Here is a 16,269-nt window from a genome sequence, read left to right on the forward strand (position 1 = left end):
CGAGAGGCATTAGATAAATAGAATGCCTGTTGATATTGAGTATATTGTTTTTGGGAGCCGCTTTCCACGTTAAAACAGCTGCTGAGTTCTCTACACAGAAAAAAAACACTGAGGTGTGGACATGAAACCGGTGCTAGCAGGAAAGTTTAATGGCACCGCGATTACCCATAAAGCCCTGAGTTTAAAATTTCGCTGTTTCTGAAGCAACGATCAAAAGTGCAGGCATCAAGGTCGATGACGTCACCGAATAGCACGCACGCGCGCCGTACACAAAGGACCTCCGGAGGATCGGTAAAGGTAAGAATGATATTTCGGGCTGCTATCTTAAACACCGACTGAGGGACATTTGCTGTGAACTCTGGACATCATAGTCCGCAATCCTGGGACGGTCCTGCTCTCTCCCCTCTCTCTGAGCCCCGCGATCCGTACACGGGCGCCGGGGAGCTTCCGGCTGATGAGTGAATGGGAACCGATGGATCTCTCAGACAGAGCTGAGCTCCAGCTATCTAAAATACAAGGATTAGGAACTCGGAGAAAGGGAACAAAAATCTTTTACATCTCCAGTTGAGAAAATCACCTTTGTTCTATCTCCGATCACAAACAAGAGAAAATGTGCAGATGCTGGAAATCCAAGCAACACACACAAAATGCCGGAGGAACTCAGCATTAGGACTTTTTTCAATAGATGCTGCCTGGCCTGCTGAGCTCCTCCAGTATTTTGTGTCAGTTGCTTGAGCTACCTCCTCTAGTTCTGCACTTTTCTACCGGTGAGAACATGTTTTGTCCCGTTCTCTCTGGGTACGTAATGATATCAAACACCTTTGTCCTGGGCAACAAGCAGCTTTCACATCACAAATGTGCCAGACTCCAATGAGGCAGACTACTGCCCTTCCCTTCATATTCATTGGCATTGCATTCATTGAGTTCAACACCATCTGTCACTTGGGAGAGGGTTCAGGGGAAATATTTATATACAATACAGAAACTGGTGTTACAGTATTGTGGTGATGCAAAATTTGCTGGAGAATTTGCAAGTGGGGAGTGATATTTGGAAATCTGAGCTTTGAAAGTATCATTTAGCAAGCAAATCACATATGGACGGTTTGCAAAAGTTCTAGTGAGAAAATCCTTCATAACCCACAACAGGCCTGTTACATAGTTTGTGTGAGAGTGCAGATGAACTCGATCAAACCCAGAGGAGATCAAAGTTCTTATCGACAGTGATTTGCTAGCTGTTAAAAGAAATACCTCCCTATTTAAAATTCAGTGTGCATGTTGTCAGTGGGTAAAAATTGCACAGCACAAGGTGTTTCAGCACACCGGTCATTACAAATTAGACGGTACATTGGTGGGAAGGCGGGGAGACCTCCAGTGCCCCTGATACCCTCACATACAAGATGTGCATACAGCTGCAGCCTGTAACCCTGCATTTTAAGGAGCTGAAGCTGGAAATGGATGAATTCTGGATCATCTAGGAGTTGGAGGGGGTGATAGTTATAACATCAAGAGAGGTGAGTTACACACAAGGTGCAGGACACATTAAACTGGGTGAGAGTAAGGAAGGGGAATGAGGTTAAATAGCCATCACAGAGTACTCTTGGGGTCATCTCATACAACAACAGGTGGACCACTTTACAAACTGTTGGGGGGACGGGTTACCTGGCAGAGGAAAGTCAAATGTTCGGAAATTAAAACTAGCAGAGATCTAATATCCTAGTGGTAAGACTTGCTATTGCTAGTGTGTGGAGTGGAGGGTGTTTGGTGAAACTAAATTTGCAGGGGGGAATTGGAGTCAGAATGCCAGAACAGATGGTGAAGCGGGTGAAATGAATTGACTTATACCATTCATATACATGAGGAGTAGAAATCTTCATATTACTTCTTCATCTAAATGTGCAATGTGTAATTTACAATAAATAGTTTATACTTAGGACAGTCATTATAACAGAAACACAATTGTATCAGCATAAATTAATCAGTCTGTTGCCCTGGTGGAAGAAGCCGTCCAGGAGCCTGTTGGTCTAGCTTTTATGCTGCTGTACCATTTCCTGGAAGGTCGCAGCTGGAACAGTTTGTTGTTGGAGTGACATGGGTCCACAATGATCCTTTGGGACTTTTTACGCACCTGTCTCTGTAAATGTCCTGAACAATGGGAAGCTCACAACTACAGATATGCCGGTCTGTCCGCACCACTCTCTGCAGAGCCCTACGATTGAGGGAAGTACAGTTCCCATATCAGGCAGTGATGCAGCCAGTCAGAATGCTCTCAATTGTGCCCCTGTAGAAAGTTCTTAGGATTTGGGGCCCCATCCCAAACTTCTTCAACCGTCTGAGGTGAAAGAGGCACACGGCCACGTACCACACAGCCGGTATGTACAGACCACATGAGATCCTTGGTGATGTTTATGCTGAGGAACTTAAAGCTGTTCACTCTCTCAACCCCAGATCCATTGATGTCAAAAGGGGTTAGCCTGTCTCCATTCCTTCTGTAATCCACAACCAGTTCCCTTGTTTTTGTGATATTGAGGGAGAGGTTGCTTTCTTGACACCAGAAAGATGTTGTTCAGACCTCAAATAGAGTCAGCAGACAAAAGGTTAAGCATGGTATGATGAACGTGCTGAGCTGTGTATATCAGAATGCAAGAAGCGTCGTAGGAAAGCCAGATGAGCTCAGGACAGGGAATTGTGATATTGTAGACATTATTGGGACTTGGTTGCTCCCAACACTCTGAGAGATTTAGAAAAAAAAAACTTTGTAGAGATCGCAGACTATGCTTAGAAACAAAGATTGATATAGGAAGCGATTTTAACTTTTTATATATTGAGTGGAACTCCCATACTGTAAAAGGACTAAATGGGGTAGAGTTTGTCAAATGTGCTCTTAATCAGGACGTCGTATTCCCGACATAGAGGTGTGCGGTAAGCTGTTAGGAAATGATCTAGCATTAGTGACAGAAATTAGTGTATGGGAACACTTTGTATCTAGCGATCGTAATGACATAAGGTTCCAAGTAAATATGGAAAAAGAGAGGGCTGGACCATGGTTTGAGTTTCTAAATTGGAGAAAAGACAATTTTGATGGTATCAGAAAGATCTAATAAGTGTGGATTGGGACTGGCGGTTTTTCTAGCAAAGGAATACTTGTAAGTGTGAGTTCTTCAGAAGTGAGGGAGTAGAGTTTGTATGTGCCTGCCAGAATAAAAGTGGTAAGCCCACAAATGTAACCCTTACCCAACAGGCTGGTATATGTCTAGGGGAAAAAGGAGATCCAGCCACTCTCCAACCCACCTCCCATACACGCAGGTGCTGTGAGAATCGAGTTAATGCCTCGCGCCCGCCAACAGTATCAAACCCACAACAAATACCGTTATGAAATACACTTTAAAAAGTTCAGTCTGTTTAGTGCACTCGTTGGAGCTCAATCAACGAACCAATCGACCCATCCGGCCGTCGCACCTGGGACCACCCCGGTGGTCTTACGAGCAGTCCAGCACACGTCCACCTTCCTCAGCGTCTTCCTCGGCCTCTCCCTTCCACCAAAAAAAAAACCCGCCAAAAAAACCCCTCCCCCAAATTCCCAGCATCACAAGACACAGTAACATTCCCCATTGATTAACAAATGAATACAATTACCATATCAGCCATTCTGAAGTGAAACAACGGTGAGAGAAACACTTATCCGACAAAGAAACATTCCTACTTGTAACAAACCAAAGAGGCCATTCTGAGTAACATACACAGGACATTGTACATCTAAATAATTGACGATCCTATCTCTTAGTACTCCTTCCAATAAATTACTCATGACCGACATCAAACTTACCAGCCTATAATTTCCCAGATAACTTTTAGAGCATGCTTTAAACAATAGAACAACATGAGCTATCCTCCAAATCTCTGGCACCTCACCCGTAGATAATGACATTTAAATATATCCGTCAGGGTCCCTGCAATTTCAACATTAGTCTCCTTCAAGGTCCAAGGGAATACCCTGTCAGGTCCTGGAGATTTATCTACTCAAGGTAGCAAGCACCTCCTCCTCTTCTATCTGTATAGGTTCCATGACCTCAATACTTGTTTGCCTTATTTCCATTGACTCCAAACCAGTTTTCTTAGTAAATTCAGACACAAAAAAAAACATTTAACATCTCATCAATTTCTTTTGGTTCCATGCATAGTCGACCACTCTGATCTTCAAGAGGACCAATTTTATCCCTTAACTATCCTTTTGCTATTAATATACCTGTGGAAGCTCTTACTATCCTTCACCTTGACTGCCAACGCCACCTCATGTCTTCTTTCAGCCCTCCTGATTTCTTCCTTAAGTATTTTTTTTGCACTTTTTATACTACTCAAGTACCTTCTTTGCTCCGTTTCTCATATATGCCATACATCTCTCTCTTCTTTATCAGAGTTCCAATATCCATCAAGAACCAAGGTTCCTTATTCTTATTCACCTTGCCTTTAATCCTGAGACTTTGTTCCCAGGGTGTCCTCATGGGCCATCCGGAAATGATTTAAGCTGGTGACAACCCTGTTTTCCCCTGTGGGGTAACCCTCATGTGGAATCGGGCTAATGGTCGGACCTTCAACCAAGTGAGTCCAGTCTCCACTGTTAGTCTGGCCAGTTTACTCTTCAGAGTGCCATTGGCTCTCTCCACTCTGCCAGCGGCCCGTGGATGGTGTAGACAGTGGAATTGTTGCTTGATAGCTAGTTTGTTACATACTCCTTCATTTGCTTTCACCACAAAGTGTGGGCCATTGTCTGAGCTCAGCATCTCTGGCAGGTCGTACCTGGGAATTATTTCCCGTAATAATACCTTCACAACTGTCACAGCAGTATTAATGGTAGTTGCTATAGCTTCAATCCATCAACTGAACAGATCTATAATAACTAAGTAGTATCTGTAGCAATGTACTCTAGGCAATTCAATAAAATCAACTTGTAGACACGAAAAAGATCCACCTGTCAAGGGAGTCGTACCCGGTGTGCAGGGTACAGGTTACCAACCATTCCCTGCTTTCCCAGGTGTGTACAATTATGTATATAATCAACCAATATTGGTAAAAACTGTGTAGGAACATAAACTTGTCCCACTGGGTGATCCAAAAACCTAGGTCGGGGTCTTTCTGGCACCCCATCTGGGACCACAGTTTTCACTCCTCCTCAGAGGCAGCCCCTGAGAAGAACAAAACTCGAGGTAGCTGTAGAACGGTGAGTAAGTTGTTTACAAAGGTGGCGTTACTAATGGGGTGGCAGGAGGAAGTCAGGAATCCCCATGTTCCCAGAGAGCCCCGTAGTCATGTACAATCCCAAATGCAAAGCGGAGTCTGTGTAAACGTTCCCACTTTAGTCTGTTGCTGGGATACAGGCACGAGTCAGAGCAAACAGCTCAGCCTTCTGGGCGGAGACAGCTGCTTCAAAAGAGGCCTGTTCAATTATTTCACTGTCCGTCACTATTGCATCGTTTCCCTGCTGGATCCACAAAAGAGCTTCCATCCTTATAAAACGTTTCCTCAGGCTAGAGGGGGCATTGCAGAATGGATGGGAGAGTCTGTCCTTCTTTCACTGTGATCTGGACGGGCTAGAGGGGGTATTGCAGAATGGATGGGAGAATCTGTCCTTCTTTCAATGTGATCTGGACGGGCTAGAGGGGGTATTGCAGAATGGATGGGAGAGTCTGTCCTTCTTTTACTGTGATCTGGACGGGCTAGAGGGGGTATTGCAGAATGGATGGGAGAGTCTGTCCTTCTTTTACTGTGATCTGGACGGGCTAGAGGGGGTATTGCAGAATGGATGGGAGAGTATCTCCTTCTTTCACTGTGATCTGGACGGGCTAGAGGTGGTATAGCAGAATGGATGGGAGAGTCTGTCCTTCTTTCACTGTGATCCGGACGGGCTAGAGGGGGTATTGCAGAATGGATGGGAGAGTATGTGCTTCTTTCACTGTGATCTGGACGGGCTAGAGGGGGTATTGCAGAATGGATGGGAGAGTCTGTCTGTATTTCACTGTGATCCGGATGGGCTAGAGGGGGTATTGCAGAATGGATGGGAGAGTCTATCCTTTCACAGTGATCCGGATGGGCTAGAGGGGGTATTGCAGAATGGATGGGAGAGTCTGTCCTTTCACAGAGATCCGGACGGGCTAGAGGGGGTATTGCAGAATGGATGGGAGAGTCTGTCCTTCTTTCACTGTGATCCGGATGGGCTAGAGGGGGTATTGCAGAATGGATGGGAGAGTCTGTCCTTCATTCACTGTGATCCAGACAGGAGGGCTGACATCATGGACTGCAATTGCCCAGAGATGGGGTACAACATCTTGGGTTTGGTCAATATTAAAAGAATGTCTTACCAGATGTCCCGTCTTCACCTCAGACTCCTGCCAGTATCGGAGTTGGCCCACGGCCAAGTCTTGCCAGTCTCCCTCGGTGCTGGAGGCTTGTTTCATCAGGGTGTAGGCAAGGAACCCTGGGCTCTTCGGCTTGAACACAGGGCAAACCCACTGGTGGTATAGGGAACCACCAGTCCTGTCTGTCACCAAAAGAAATCTGGAACTTCGTCCGGAAATGCAGTACCATCTCTTCCTTTAACCTCTCCAATCACCGGGACTGGGAACTTCTGTCCCTTGAGGGGATTCCTCAGATGAGCACCACGTAGGGTCAAAGTGCCCACCACTGGGTGGTCACGGGAAGCTATCAGTTGTTCGCAGTTCCGGCATGATATCCTTGTCCATGTATAGAATCTCGACTTCCAAGGCAGAGCAAGTCTCTCCCTACGAGATTTCACCCCCCGTCTGGTGGTGACTGTAAATGAAACCTCACACTGGTTCCCCTGGAATTCCACCTGCAGTGGCTGGGTACGTGAATACGTACGTTCCGTGCCTTCGAACACTGACAGAGTGATTGTAGCGTCTGATAGCTGGAATCCCTTTTGATAGTATTTCCTGATCGAGGGTGTTTTTGGTTGCCCCATATCAATCATAAACGGAATTGAAATTCCAGCAACTGTCAATATTACATTGGGCTCTTCCTGAGGGATCTTTGCTTGTCAATTTCTAAACGGGTTGTTGTCCCCACCTATCCCATGGTAGGTTTTTGATCCCATTTCTGATCCCAAGATATAGCCCGTTTGCATCCTTCTTCCCGCTGAACATGCTCACTTTAAATATTAGTTCCTTTCGGGGTTGATCAGGAATCGAAAATCAGGTTCCAATAATATGTTAAAGCTCATCACATTCAATTTCGGTCATTGTCAGGCCAATCCATATTATCTGTTTAAATCATGTTGGCTTAGTTGGTAAGTTTTGGAGCAGTAGGACATTAAACTGGGGGGACAGATTCCCATTATTAAAAGGCTTGGTCTCCTGTGAAAGTGCCATAGCAGGCCACAAATCACTGCCAATAGTCTGATCCTGATTCCCCAGGGTTCGGATTGCATTCAAGTACTTTAGTGATGTTTACAGGTTGCTGGAGAGCCCTTTCCAAGGCTTGAATAATCTGGTCTGTCTGTTCATTCTCATTATGGTTTCCCGCCTGTAACTCCGGATAGGTTTGGTATCGCAATTCTGCCTTCCATTTCCACCCCTCATCAGCTGACAGAATCATGCAGCAGAGACTGAATAAATCTTGCGGATTCTCTTTAGACATTTGTGTAGTACTGTGGACACACTGAGCAAACTGTGCTGGTTTTTCTTTTCTATCTGGGGCCTGATTCATGATCATTATCATATCTTGAGGCTTCCAGGGTGCATACACAGGAATCACTGAGGGCTGTCCCTCCTCCTGCTCATGGATTGAGCAGCATTAGAGTGGGCAGTTGTCTTTGTGGAGCCACTAACTCTGGGGATTTATTGGATTCTTCCCTCCCTGTCTCGGAACAATCCCCGGTATTCCCTTTCGGGATCTCAGGGTGTAGAGATCCCCTTCCCTGTGCCGCTGTTTTACCTGAGCGGCCACCGTATCTGGGTACTGGGAGGATTGGGGTTCGGGGGCACTGGGTGAACTTGGCCGCTGGTAAGGTAGGAGAGGTACGGTGGGTGCCCACTCCTCAGCATGGCCACTGTCCTCAAACATGGGGGTTGCGATCCCTTGTTTTCCTGTAAGTTCGAACTTTAGACTGATATTCCTGCCCTTCTCTCCTATCTGGACCAACCTCGGTTTGCTTACGTTGTTTCTCCTGCTCTTGTTTTTGGTGCCCATCCACCCATTCATGCTCCACTTTTAGCATCTCCCAACCTTTGGCGTTCCTTCTGCAGTACATACCTGTTTCCCTTTCTCACATGCATTATTCCTCCAACTTGCTGATAATATGCTGTTCCACTTTACATCTTCATTCAGCCGATCTGCTCAGCACTCCCTATATTGGGATCGTGTTTGTGACTCCAAATGTTGAAGTTGAATAAAACTCGGCGGACCAGCTTCTTATTGTCGCCACAGTTCATTTTCCAGCAGGAGTTTGAGACCCTGTTGTCAAAGGGAAGGCATGTAAGCACTGCCACCATCTGATAAGTGGACTGACTTAATCAGGTTACAGCCATATATTTATACATAGTAAGCCCCATACATTCCTATTGCAAGATGTTATTTGAACTGGTACGCCCACCAAGTCTGTTGTCTCCAAACTTAATTAGATAAGAGAGTTTGCTAAATGAAGGTTTTAATTACAGATGGATACACTGTCTAGTCCTTAACAGTTATTCCCTTTGCAAGGCCCTGACTTAATTACAAACAGATGTTTATTCCTGTCCTTATCAGTGAGTCCTCCTCCCTTTACTCAAAAGAGGGTACAATGTATAATGTTATCAACTAATGAGGGTCCAGTGTATAATGTTATCAACTAATGAGGGTGCAATGTATAATGTTATCAACTAATGAGGGTCCAGTGTATAATGTTATCATCTCTCAGTGTGTCTCTCTGCAAGCCGTAGAGCCGTAGAACTGGTAATGAGCCTGTCTTCGCTAACCACTGAAGACAGTGTTTACTTCGGTTCAGATATTCCTATTCAGTCCCAATTATTCTTTTAGCCAGAGGTTACATAGGTTCAAAATGATTTTGTTTTGTATATATCCTTAATTCTTCAGGAGGGTTCGGGGGAAATGTTTTTGTCCAATATAGAAACTGGTGTTACCTGTGTGTATTGTGGTGATGCAAAAGTTGCTGGAGAATTTACAAGTGGGAAAAGTGGAGTGATATTTGGAACTCTAACTTTTTAAAGTGTAATTTAGCAAGCAAACCACATGGACAATGTGTAAAAGCTCTGGTAAGAAAATCCTTCATTACCCGTTACACTCCCGCTACATAGTTCGTGTGAGAGTGCAGATGAACTCGATCAAACCCAGAGCAGGTCATAGTTCTTATTGACAGTGATCTGCTAGCTGTTAAAATGAATACCTCACTATATAAAAATCACTGTGCACATGTTGTCACTTGGTAAAAATAAGCACAGTACATGATTTATGTGCACACTGGTCATTAGAAATTAGAGGGGGTATTGGAGGGAAGGTGCAGAGACTGCCAGTGTCCTTGATGCCCTCACCTACAAGATGTGCATCCAGCTGCAGCTTGTAGCCCTGAACTTGAAGGAGCTGGGACTTGAAATTGATGAATTCTGGATCAGCTGGGAGTCAGAGGGGGTGATGCATGTGACATGAAGAGAGGTGAGTTACGCCCAAGGTGCAGGACACAGGAAACTGGGTGAGAGTCAGGCAGGTGAATGAAGTTAAACAGCCATCGAAGAGTACTCTTGCGGACATCCCACACAACAGCAGCTGGACCAATTTAGAAACTGTTGGGGGGATTACCTGGCAGTGAAAAGTCAAATAAGTGATAGGGAATTCATTAGTTATGGGAATGGAACAAGAAGTGGACTAATATCCTAGTATTAAGATTTGCTAGAGCTGGTGTAGTGAGGGGTTGAAGTGGTTAAAATAAGTTGTATGGGGAATGGGAGCCAGAGTGACAGAACGGATAGTGGAGAGGGTGATTTGAGTCGAATTGAATTGACTTTATTACATACATACTTCATACTCGTGAGGAGTAAATATCTTTATGTTACTCTCCATCTAAATGTGCAATGTGTAATTTATAGTAACTTATAATATATTGTTTATACATAGAAGAGTCAATATAACATCAACATGCAATTGTATCGGCATGAATTAATCATTCTGATGGCCTGGTAGAAAATGACGTCCCAAAGCCTATTAGTCCTTTTGCTGTGGTACCGTTTCCTGGATGGTGGCAGTAGGAACAGTTTGTGGTTGTGGTGAATTGGGTCCCCAATATCCTTTGGGCCCTCTTTACACACCTGTCTCTGTAAATCTCCTGAATAGTGGGAAGTTCACATCTACAGATGCACTGGGCTGTCCGCACCACTCTCTGCAGGGTCCTGCGATTGAGGGAAGTACAGTTCCCATACCAGGCAGTGCTGCATCCACTCAGGATGCTCTCTATTGTCTCTCTGTAGAAAGTTCTTAGGATTTGGGGCCCACAACAAGCAACTTCAACCATCTGAGGTGGAAGAGGTGCTGCTGTGCTCTTTTCACAACACAGCCGGTATGTACAGAGCATTTGAGATCCTTGGTGATCTTCATGCTGAGGATCTTAAAGCTGTTCACCCTCTCAACCCCAGATCTATTGATGTCAATAGGGGTTAGCCTGTCTCCATTCCTCCTGTAGTACACAATCAGCTCCTTTGTTTTTGTGACAATAAGGAGAGTTTGTTTTCTTGACACTAGTCAGATGTTGTTCAGACCTCAGATATCAAACACTCAGCTCCTGAATTGCTCCCAGAAACTCCAGCCATTGCTGCCCTGTTGTCACTCCTACCTTTTCCCTTCCAAACAAGTTTGGCCAGCTTCTCTGTCACAGAAACATGGAGGAGTTCAGTACGGAAACAGGCTATTTGGCCCATCTAGTCAATGCTTAAACAACCACTTAAGGTATCTATTGCAACTACCTGACTGGGACCATCGCCTTCCATACACCTACCATCCAGGCTCCCATCCAAACTTCTTTCAAATGGTGAAACTGAGCTCACAAGTACCCCTTGTGCTGACATCTCATGCCACACTCTCACAACCAATTCAGTGAAGAGCTTTTCCATGTGCACCCATTAAATGTTCACCTTCCCCGCTTACCCATGACCTCTAGTTGTCATCCCACCCAACCTCAGTGGAAAAAGCTGCTTGCATTTACCCTATCTATACCCTCATAATTCTGTATACTTCCAACAAACCCTCATGCAATGTTTAATTACCTTGTCTATGTTTAGTGCATTTTTTAGGTGTATAAGATGACGAGGAGCATTGATCGTGTAGGTAGCCAGAGGTTTTATTCCCAGGACTGAAATGGCTAACACGAGGGGGCATAGTTTTAAGGTGCTTTGAAATAGATACTGAGGGGATGCCAGGGGTAAGTTTTTTTACACAGGTAGTGGGGGGTTCATGCAATACACTGCTGGCTATTTGTGTGAGAGTGTTTCAGTTATTGCGGGGCCAGGAACCCATGCAGCTCAGTGGGAACAGGGAACAATACCAGTGGAGAGAGTCAAACTTAGCCAGGTCACGGATTGGAGAAGGCAGAAATGCCCCATTCATATGGAGACAGGAAGAGCATCAGAGAGTTTGATGGTCATTCCAGATACCAGCACCCTGCCCAGTCAGGAGATGATTTCTCTCTCCAACTTGGGTTGAACTTCACTGTAACAGTGTGATGCCAGATCACACCTTGACAACTTATGTGAACTCATCTGAAATGTTGTCCTTCACCCATTGACAGATATTGTAAATCTTTTTACAGGTCAAAAATGACAAGGAATTTGTGTACGGGAATCTAGAGCTCAACACACCAGTTTTGCTGTCTCTGTCCAGATATTTAAGAAGTGGAGCAAGGGATTCACTCAATCATCCTTCCTGCTCAGACTGTGGGGAAGGATTCACTGAATCATCTGACCAACTGGCACACCCATCATTTTGCACAGGGTGGAACGATTCACCTGATCAGACAGTGGAAATGGAATCACTCGGCCTTCTCAACTGAAGGTACATCAGCTAGTTCATACTGGGCAAGGCCATTCACCTGTTCTGTGGGTGAGGAGGGATTCAGTCAGTCTTTCCACTTGTGGACACACCAGTCAGTTCACTCTGGGCAGAGGCTGGTCATCTGTTGAATTTTGGGGAAGCATTCACTCGGTCATCTGACCGAATGGCTCACCAGCGAGTTCACACCGGGGAGAGGCCGTTCACCTGCTCGGACTGTGGGAAAGGATTCACTTGCTCATCTAAACTGAAATTACATCAGCGTGTTCACAGTGGGGAGAGGCCGTTCACCTGCTCAGACTGTGGGAAGGGATTCACTATGTCATCTAATCTGAAGGTACATCAGAGAGTTCACACTGGAGAGAGGCCGTTCACCTGCTCAGACTGTGGGAAGGGATTCACTATGTCATCTAATCTGAAGGTGCATTGGAGAGTTCATACTGGAGAGAGGCCGTTCACCTGCTCAGACTGTGGGAGGGGATTTACTTGCTCATCCAAACTGAAAGTACACCAGCGAGTTCACACTGGGGAGCGGCTGTTCACCTGCCCGGACTGTGGGAAGGGATTCACTTGCTCATCCGAACTGAAAGTACACCAGCGAGTTCACACCGGAGAGAGGCCATTCATCTGCTCAGACTGTGGGAAGGGATTCACTCAGTCATCCCATCTGAAGGTTCACCAGCGAATTCACACTGGGGAAAGGCCGTTCATCTGCTCAGACTGTGGGAAGGGATTCACTTGCTCATCCGACCTGAAGGTCCACCAGCGAGTTCACACTGGGGAGAGGCCATTCATCTGCTCAGTCTGTGGGAAAGGATTCAGCTGGTCTTCTCAACTGAAATCACATCAGAGAGTTCATACTGGAGAGAGGCCATTCACCTGCTCAGACTGTGGGAAGGGATTCACTGCGTCATTCCACCTGAAGATACATCAGAGAGTTCACACTGGAGAGAGGCCATTCATCTGCTCAGACTGTGGGAAGGGATTCACTCAGTCATCCCATCTGAAGGTTCACCAGCGAGTTCACACTGGGGAGCGGCCGTTCACCTGCTTAGACTGTGGGAAGGGATTCACTTGCTCATCCGAACTGAAGTTACATCAGCGATTTCACACTGGGGAGCGGCCGTTTGCCTGCTCAGACTGTGGGAAGGGATTCTCTGTTTCATCCCAGCTACTGAGTCACCAGTCAGTTCACACCGGGGAGAGGCCATTCAGCTGCTCGGAGTGTGGGAAGGGATTCACTATGTCATCTAATCTGAAGGTACATCAGAGAGTTCATACTGGAGAGAGGCCGTTCACCTGCTCAGACTGTGGGAGGGGATTTACTTGCTCATCCAAACTGAAAGTACACCAGCGAGTTCACACTGGGGAGCAGCTGTTCACCTGCCCGGACTGTGGGAAGGGATTCACTTGCTCATCCGAACTGAAAGTACACCAGCGAGTTCACACCGGAGAGAGGCCATTCATCTGCTCAGACTGTGGGAAGGGATTCACTCAGTCATCCCATCTGAAGGTTCACCAGCGAATTCACACTGGGGAAAGGCCGTTCATCTGCTCGGACTGTGGGAAGGGATTCACTTGCTCATCCGACCTGAAGGTCCATCAGCGAGTTCACACTGGGGAGAGGCCGTTCACCTGCTCAGTCTGTGGGAAAGGATTCAGCTGGTCTTCTCAACTGAAATCACATCAGAGATTTCACACTGGAGAGAGGCCATTCACCTGCTCAGACTGTGGGAAGGGATTCACTGCGTCATTCCACCTGAAGGTACATCAGAGAGTTCACACTGGAGAGAGGCCGTTCACTTGCTCAGTCTGTGGGAAGGGATTCACTCAGTCATCCCACCTAATGGCTCACCAGCGAGTTCACACTGCGGAACGGCCGTTCACCTGCTTAGACTGTGGGAAGGGATTCACTTGCTCATCCGAACTGAAGTTACATCAGCGAGTTCACACTGGGGAGCGGCCGTTTGCCTGCTCAGACTGTGGGAAAGGATTCTCTCTTTCATCCCAGCTACTGAGTCACCAGTCAGTTCACACCGGGGAGAGGCCATTCATCTGCTCAGTCTGTGGGAAGGGATTCAATTGGTCATCTCACCTGCAGAGACACCAGTCAGCCCACACGGGGAAATGGCCATTCACCTGCTCAGTCTGTGGGAAGGGATTCACTCAGTCAGCTCAATTGAAGGTACATCAGCGAGTTCACACCGGGGAGAGGCCGTTCACCTGCTCAGTCTGTGGGAAGGGATTCAATTGGTCATCTCACCTGCAGAGACACCAGTCAGCCCACACGGGGAAATGGCCATTCACCTGCTCAGTCTGTGGGAAGGGATTCACTTGGTCATATAAGCTGAATAGACATCAGCGAGTTCACACTGGGGAGAGGCCGTTCACTTGCTCTGTCTGTGGGAAGGGATTCGCTGAGTCATCTGAACTGAAGATACATCAGCGAGTTCACACTGGGTAGAGGCCGTTCACTTGCTCTGTCTGTGGGAAGGGGTTCGCTGAGTCATCTGAACTGAAGATACATCAGCGAGTTCACACTGGGTAGAGGCCGTTCACTTGCTCTGTCTGTGGGAAGGGATTCGCTGAGTCATCTGAACTGAAGATACATCAGCGAGTTCACACTGGGTAGAGGCCGATCTCCTGCTTAGAGTTTGGCATAAGATTCTCTCAGCCAAATCAACCGAATGTGCATCATTGAGTTCACACTGGGGAGAGGCTTTTCACCTGCTGTGAATGTGGGAAGCGATTCACTCAGTCATCTAACCATATGCAACTCTCACTTCGGCTAGCAGCTTAACTTTTAGAGTGATAGCTCCCCAACCCAGCCAACTTAAGAAATCTCATTTGGTTGGATGCTTCATGATGTGTCCCGTTCCAAATCAGTACACTGAAATAACAAACTGTACACAATATGTGATTAAACAATTGAGATTTATAATTCCTACTTAGACTATAGGTTTAGTAAAGAAAACAAAAAGAAAGAAAAAGGGCCCACTCTCTCCATTCACATCTTCTCATTTCTCCCCAGCAAAAGGTGGTGAAATTCTCTCTTCCAGACTCACAGGAAAGAACAACATTTCTGCCATTGGAGAGCCCCGCACTCCCAAACCCTGTTATCTCTAGTCATAACCTAAACATTGTTGCTGCAGAGAAACAATTACCTTAGCAGTGAAACATTACATAGAGGCCATTACAGTAGCCGTGAAACCTTGCAGCATGTTATACTTGTGACTCACCGCCGGGTTCACACTGGGCAGGAAGTTTCAATAAGCTGTATGCTGGATATTTCTCCATCACCATTGCTGAATGCGATTTCAAGACTGACTGTTGGTGCTGAACTCTGCAATTATTGCTGCTGCTCACCACACCCAGTTCTGCACCCTGGTCACTGGGCATGGGAGGAGTTTCTTCTGCTGCACATTCTCCTTTAATGGGACTGGAGTTTAATATTCTGCATCTGAGACAAATAAATCAGTTCTATTTTAAACTTTGTCTTTGGAACTCTGTGAGTTTACAACACAACTAGTGGACTCAGGCCGGCTGGACCCTGCCAATGATTCTATTCCTTGACAGTCCTTTTAAATCCTCCCCTATTGTTCATCTCCTGCTTCCCTGTGGTGATGGGTTCCAAACCAGTGGTGAAGAGGTTTCCCTTAATTTTTCTACTGACTGAAGAAGTCACACATATTGCAGTTCTGTCTGAGATGTTCTTCACCCCTCAGATCTCTGGGCTGATGAAGAATGACATTGGGAGTTAACCTCCTTATTCAGGGCACATTTCCATATTTTGGGCCATTTTCCCTGCTTCTAAAGGGTTGTTAGAAAACACCACTCTACTCTAAAGACTGAAAGCCAAATGGGAAACCATCCATTGGATGTTCAACGAAGCAGGGTCAGAAACCAGAGGCGGGTCCGCACATTGCAGAGTTTGGGGCTCTGGACAATGGTCGGGATAAGAATGTATGATGAGGAGAAGGGAATCAGCAGCGGGACGTGGCAACAAATGACAGAGTAGCAAGATTTGGAAGCTCAGTTGACGGAAAATAATTCAGTTGTCAGACTGACAACACAGACAATGCCTGTTGTGAGATTCCCCATTGGTGGAGGCACGTGTGTGTTGAGAATGGTGATATCTATTGAAAGAGATGTTCCTGCTTGTTTATCCTGTAATATTATATCTGGATAGTTATTTTTGATTAACCTGTCTGTTATAATGTATTGATTATA

The 16,269-nt window shown here is 46.1% G+C and overlaps 1 protein-coding gene across 1 annotated transcript; it reads left to right on the forward strand.

Annotated features, from left to right (window-relative positions):
• Positions 1 to 265: 265 nt before the first annotated feature.
• Positions 266 to 15,529, forward strand: LOC132389045 (zinc finger protein 850-like). Its single transcript, XM_059961452.1, has 2 exons — positions 266 to 297; positions 11,801 to 15,529. Exon 2 carries the CDS (start codon positions 12,206 to 12,208, stop codon positions 14,501 to 14,503), a length of 2,298 nt encoding a protein of 765 aa, XP_059817435.1. The 5' UTR covers positions 266 to 297; positions 11,801 to 12,205; the 3' UTR covers positions 14,504 to 15,529.
• The last annotated feature ends 740 nt before the right edge of the window (positions 15,530 to 16,269 follow it).

This window comes from Hypanus sabinus, unplaced genomic scaffold (assembly GCF_030144855.1).
Source record: "Hypanus sabinus isolate sHypSab1 unplaced genomic scaffold, sHypSab1.hap1 scaffold_467, whole genome shotgun sequence".
Lineage (NCBI taxonomy): Eukaryota > Metazoa > Chordata > Chondrichthyes > Myliobatiformes > Dasyatidae > Hypanus > Hypanus sabinus.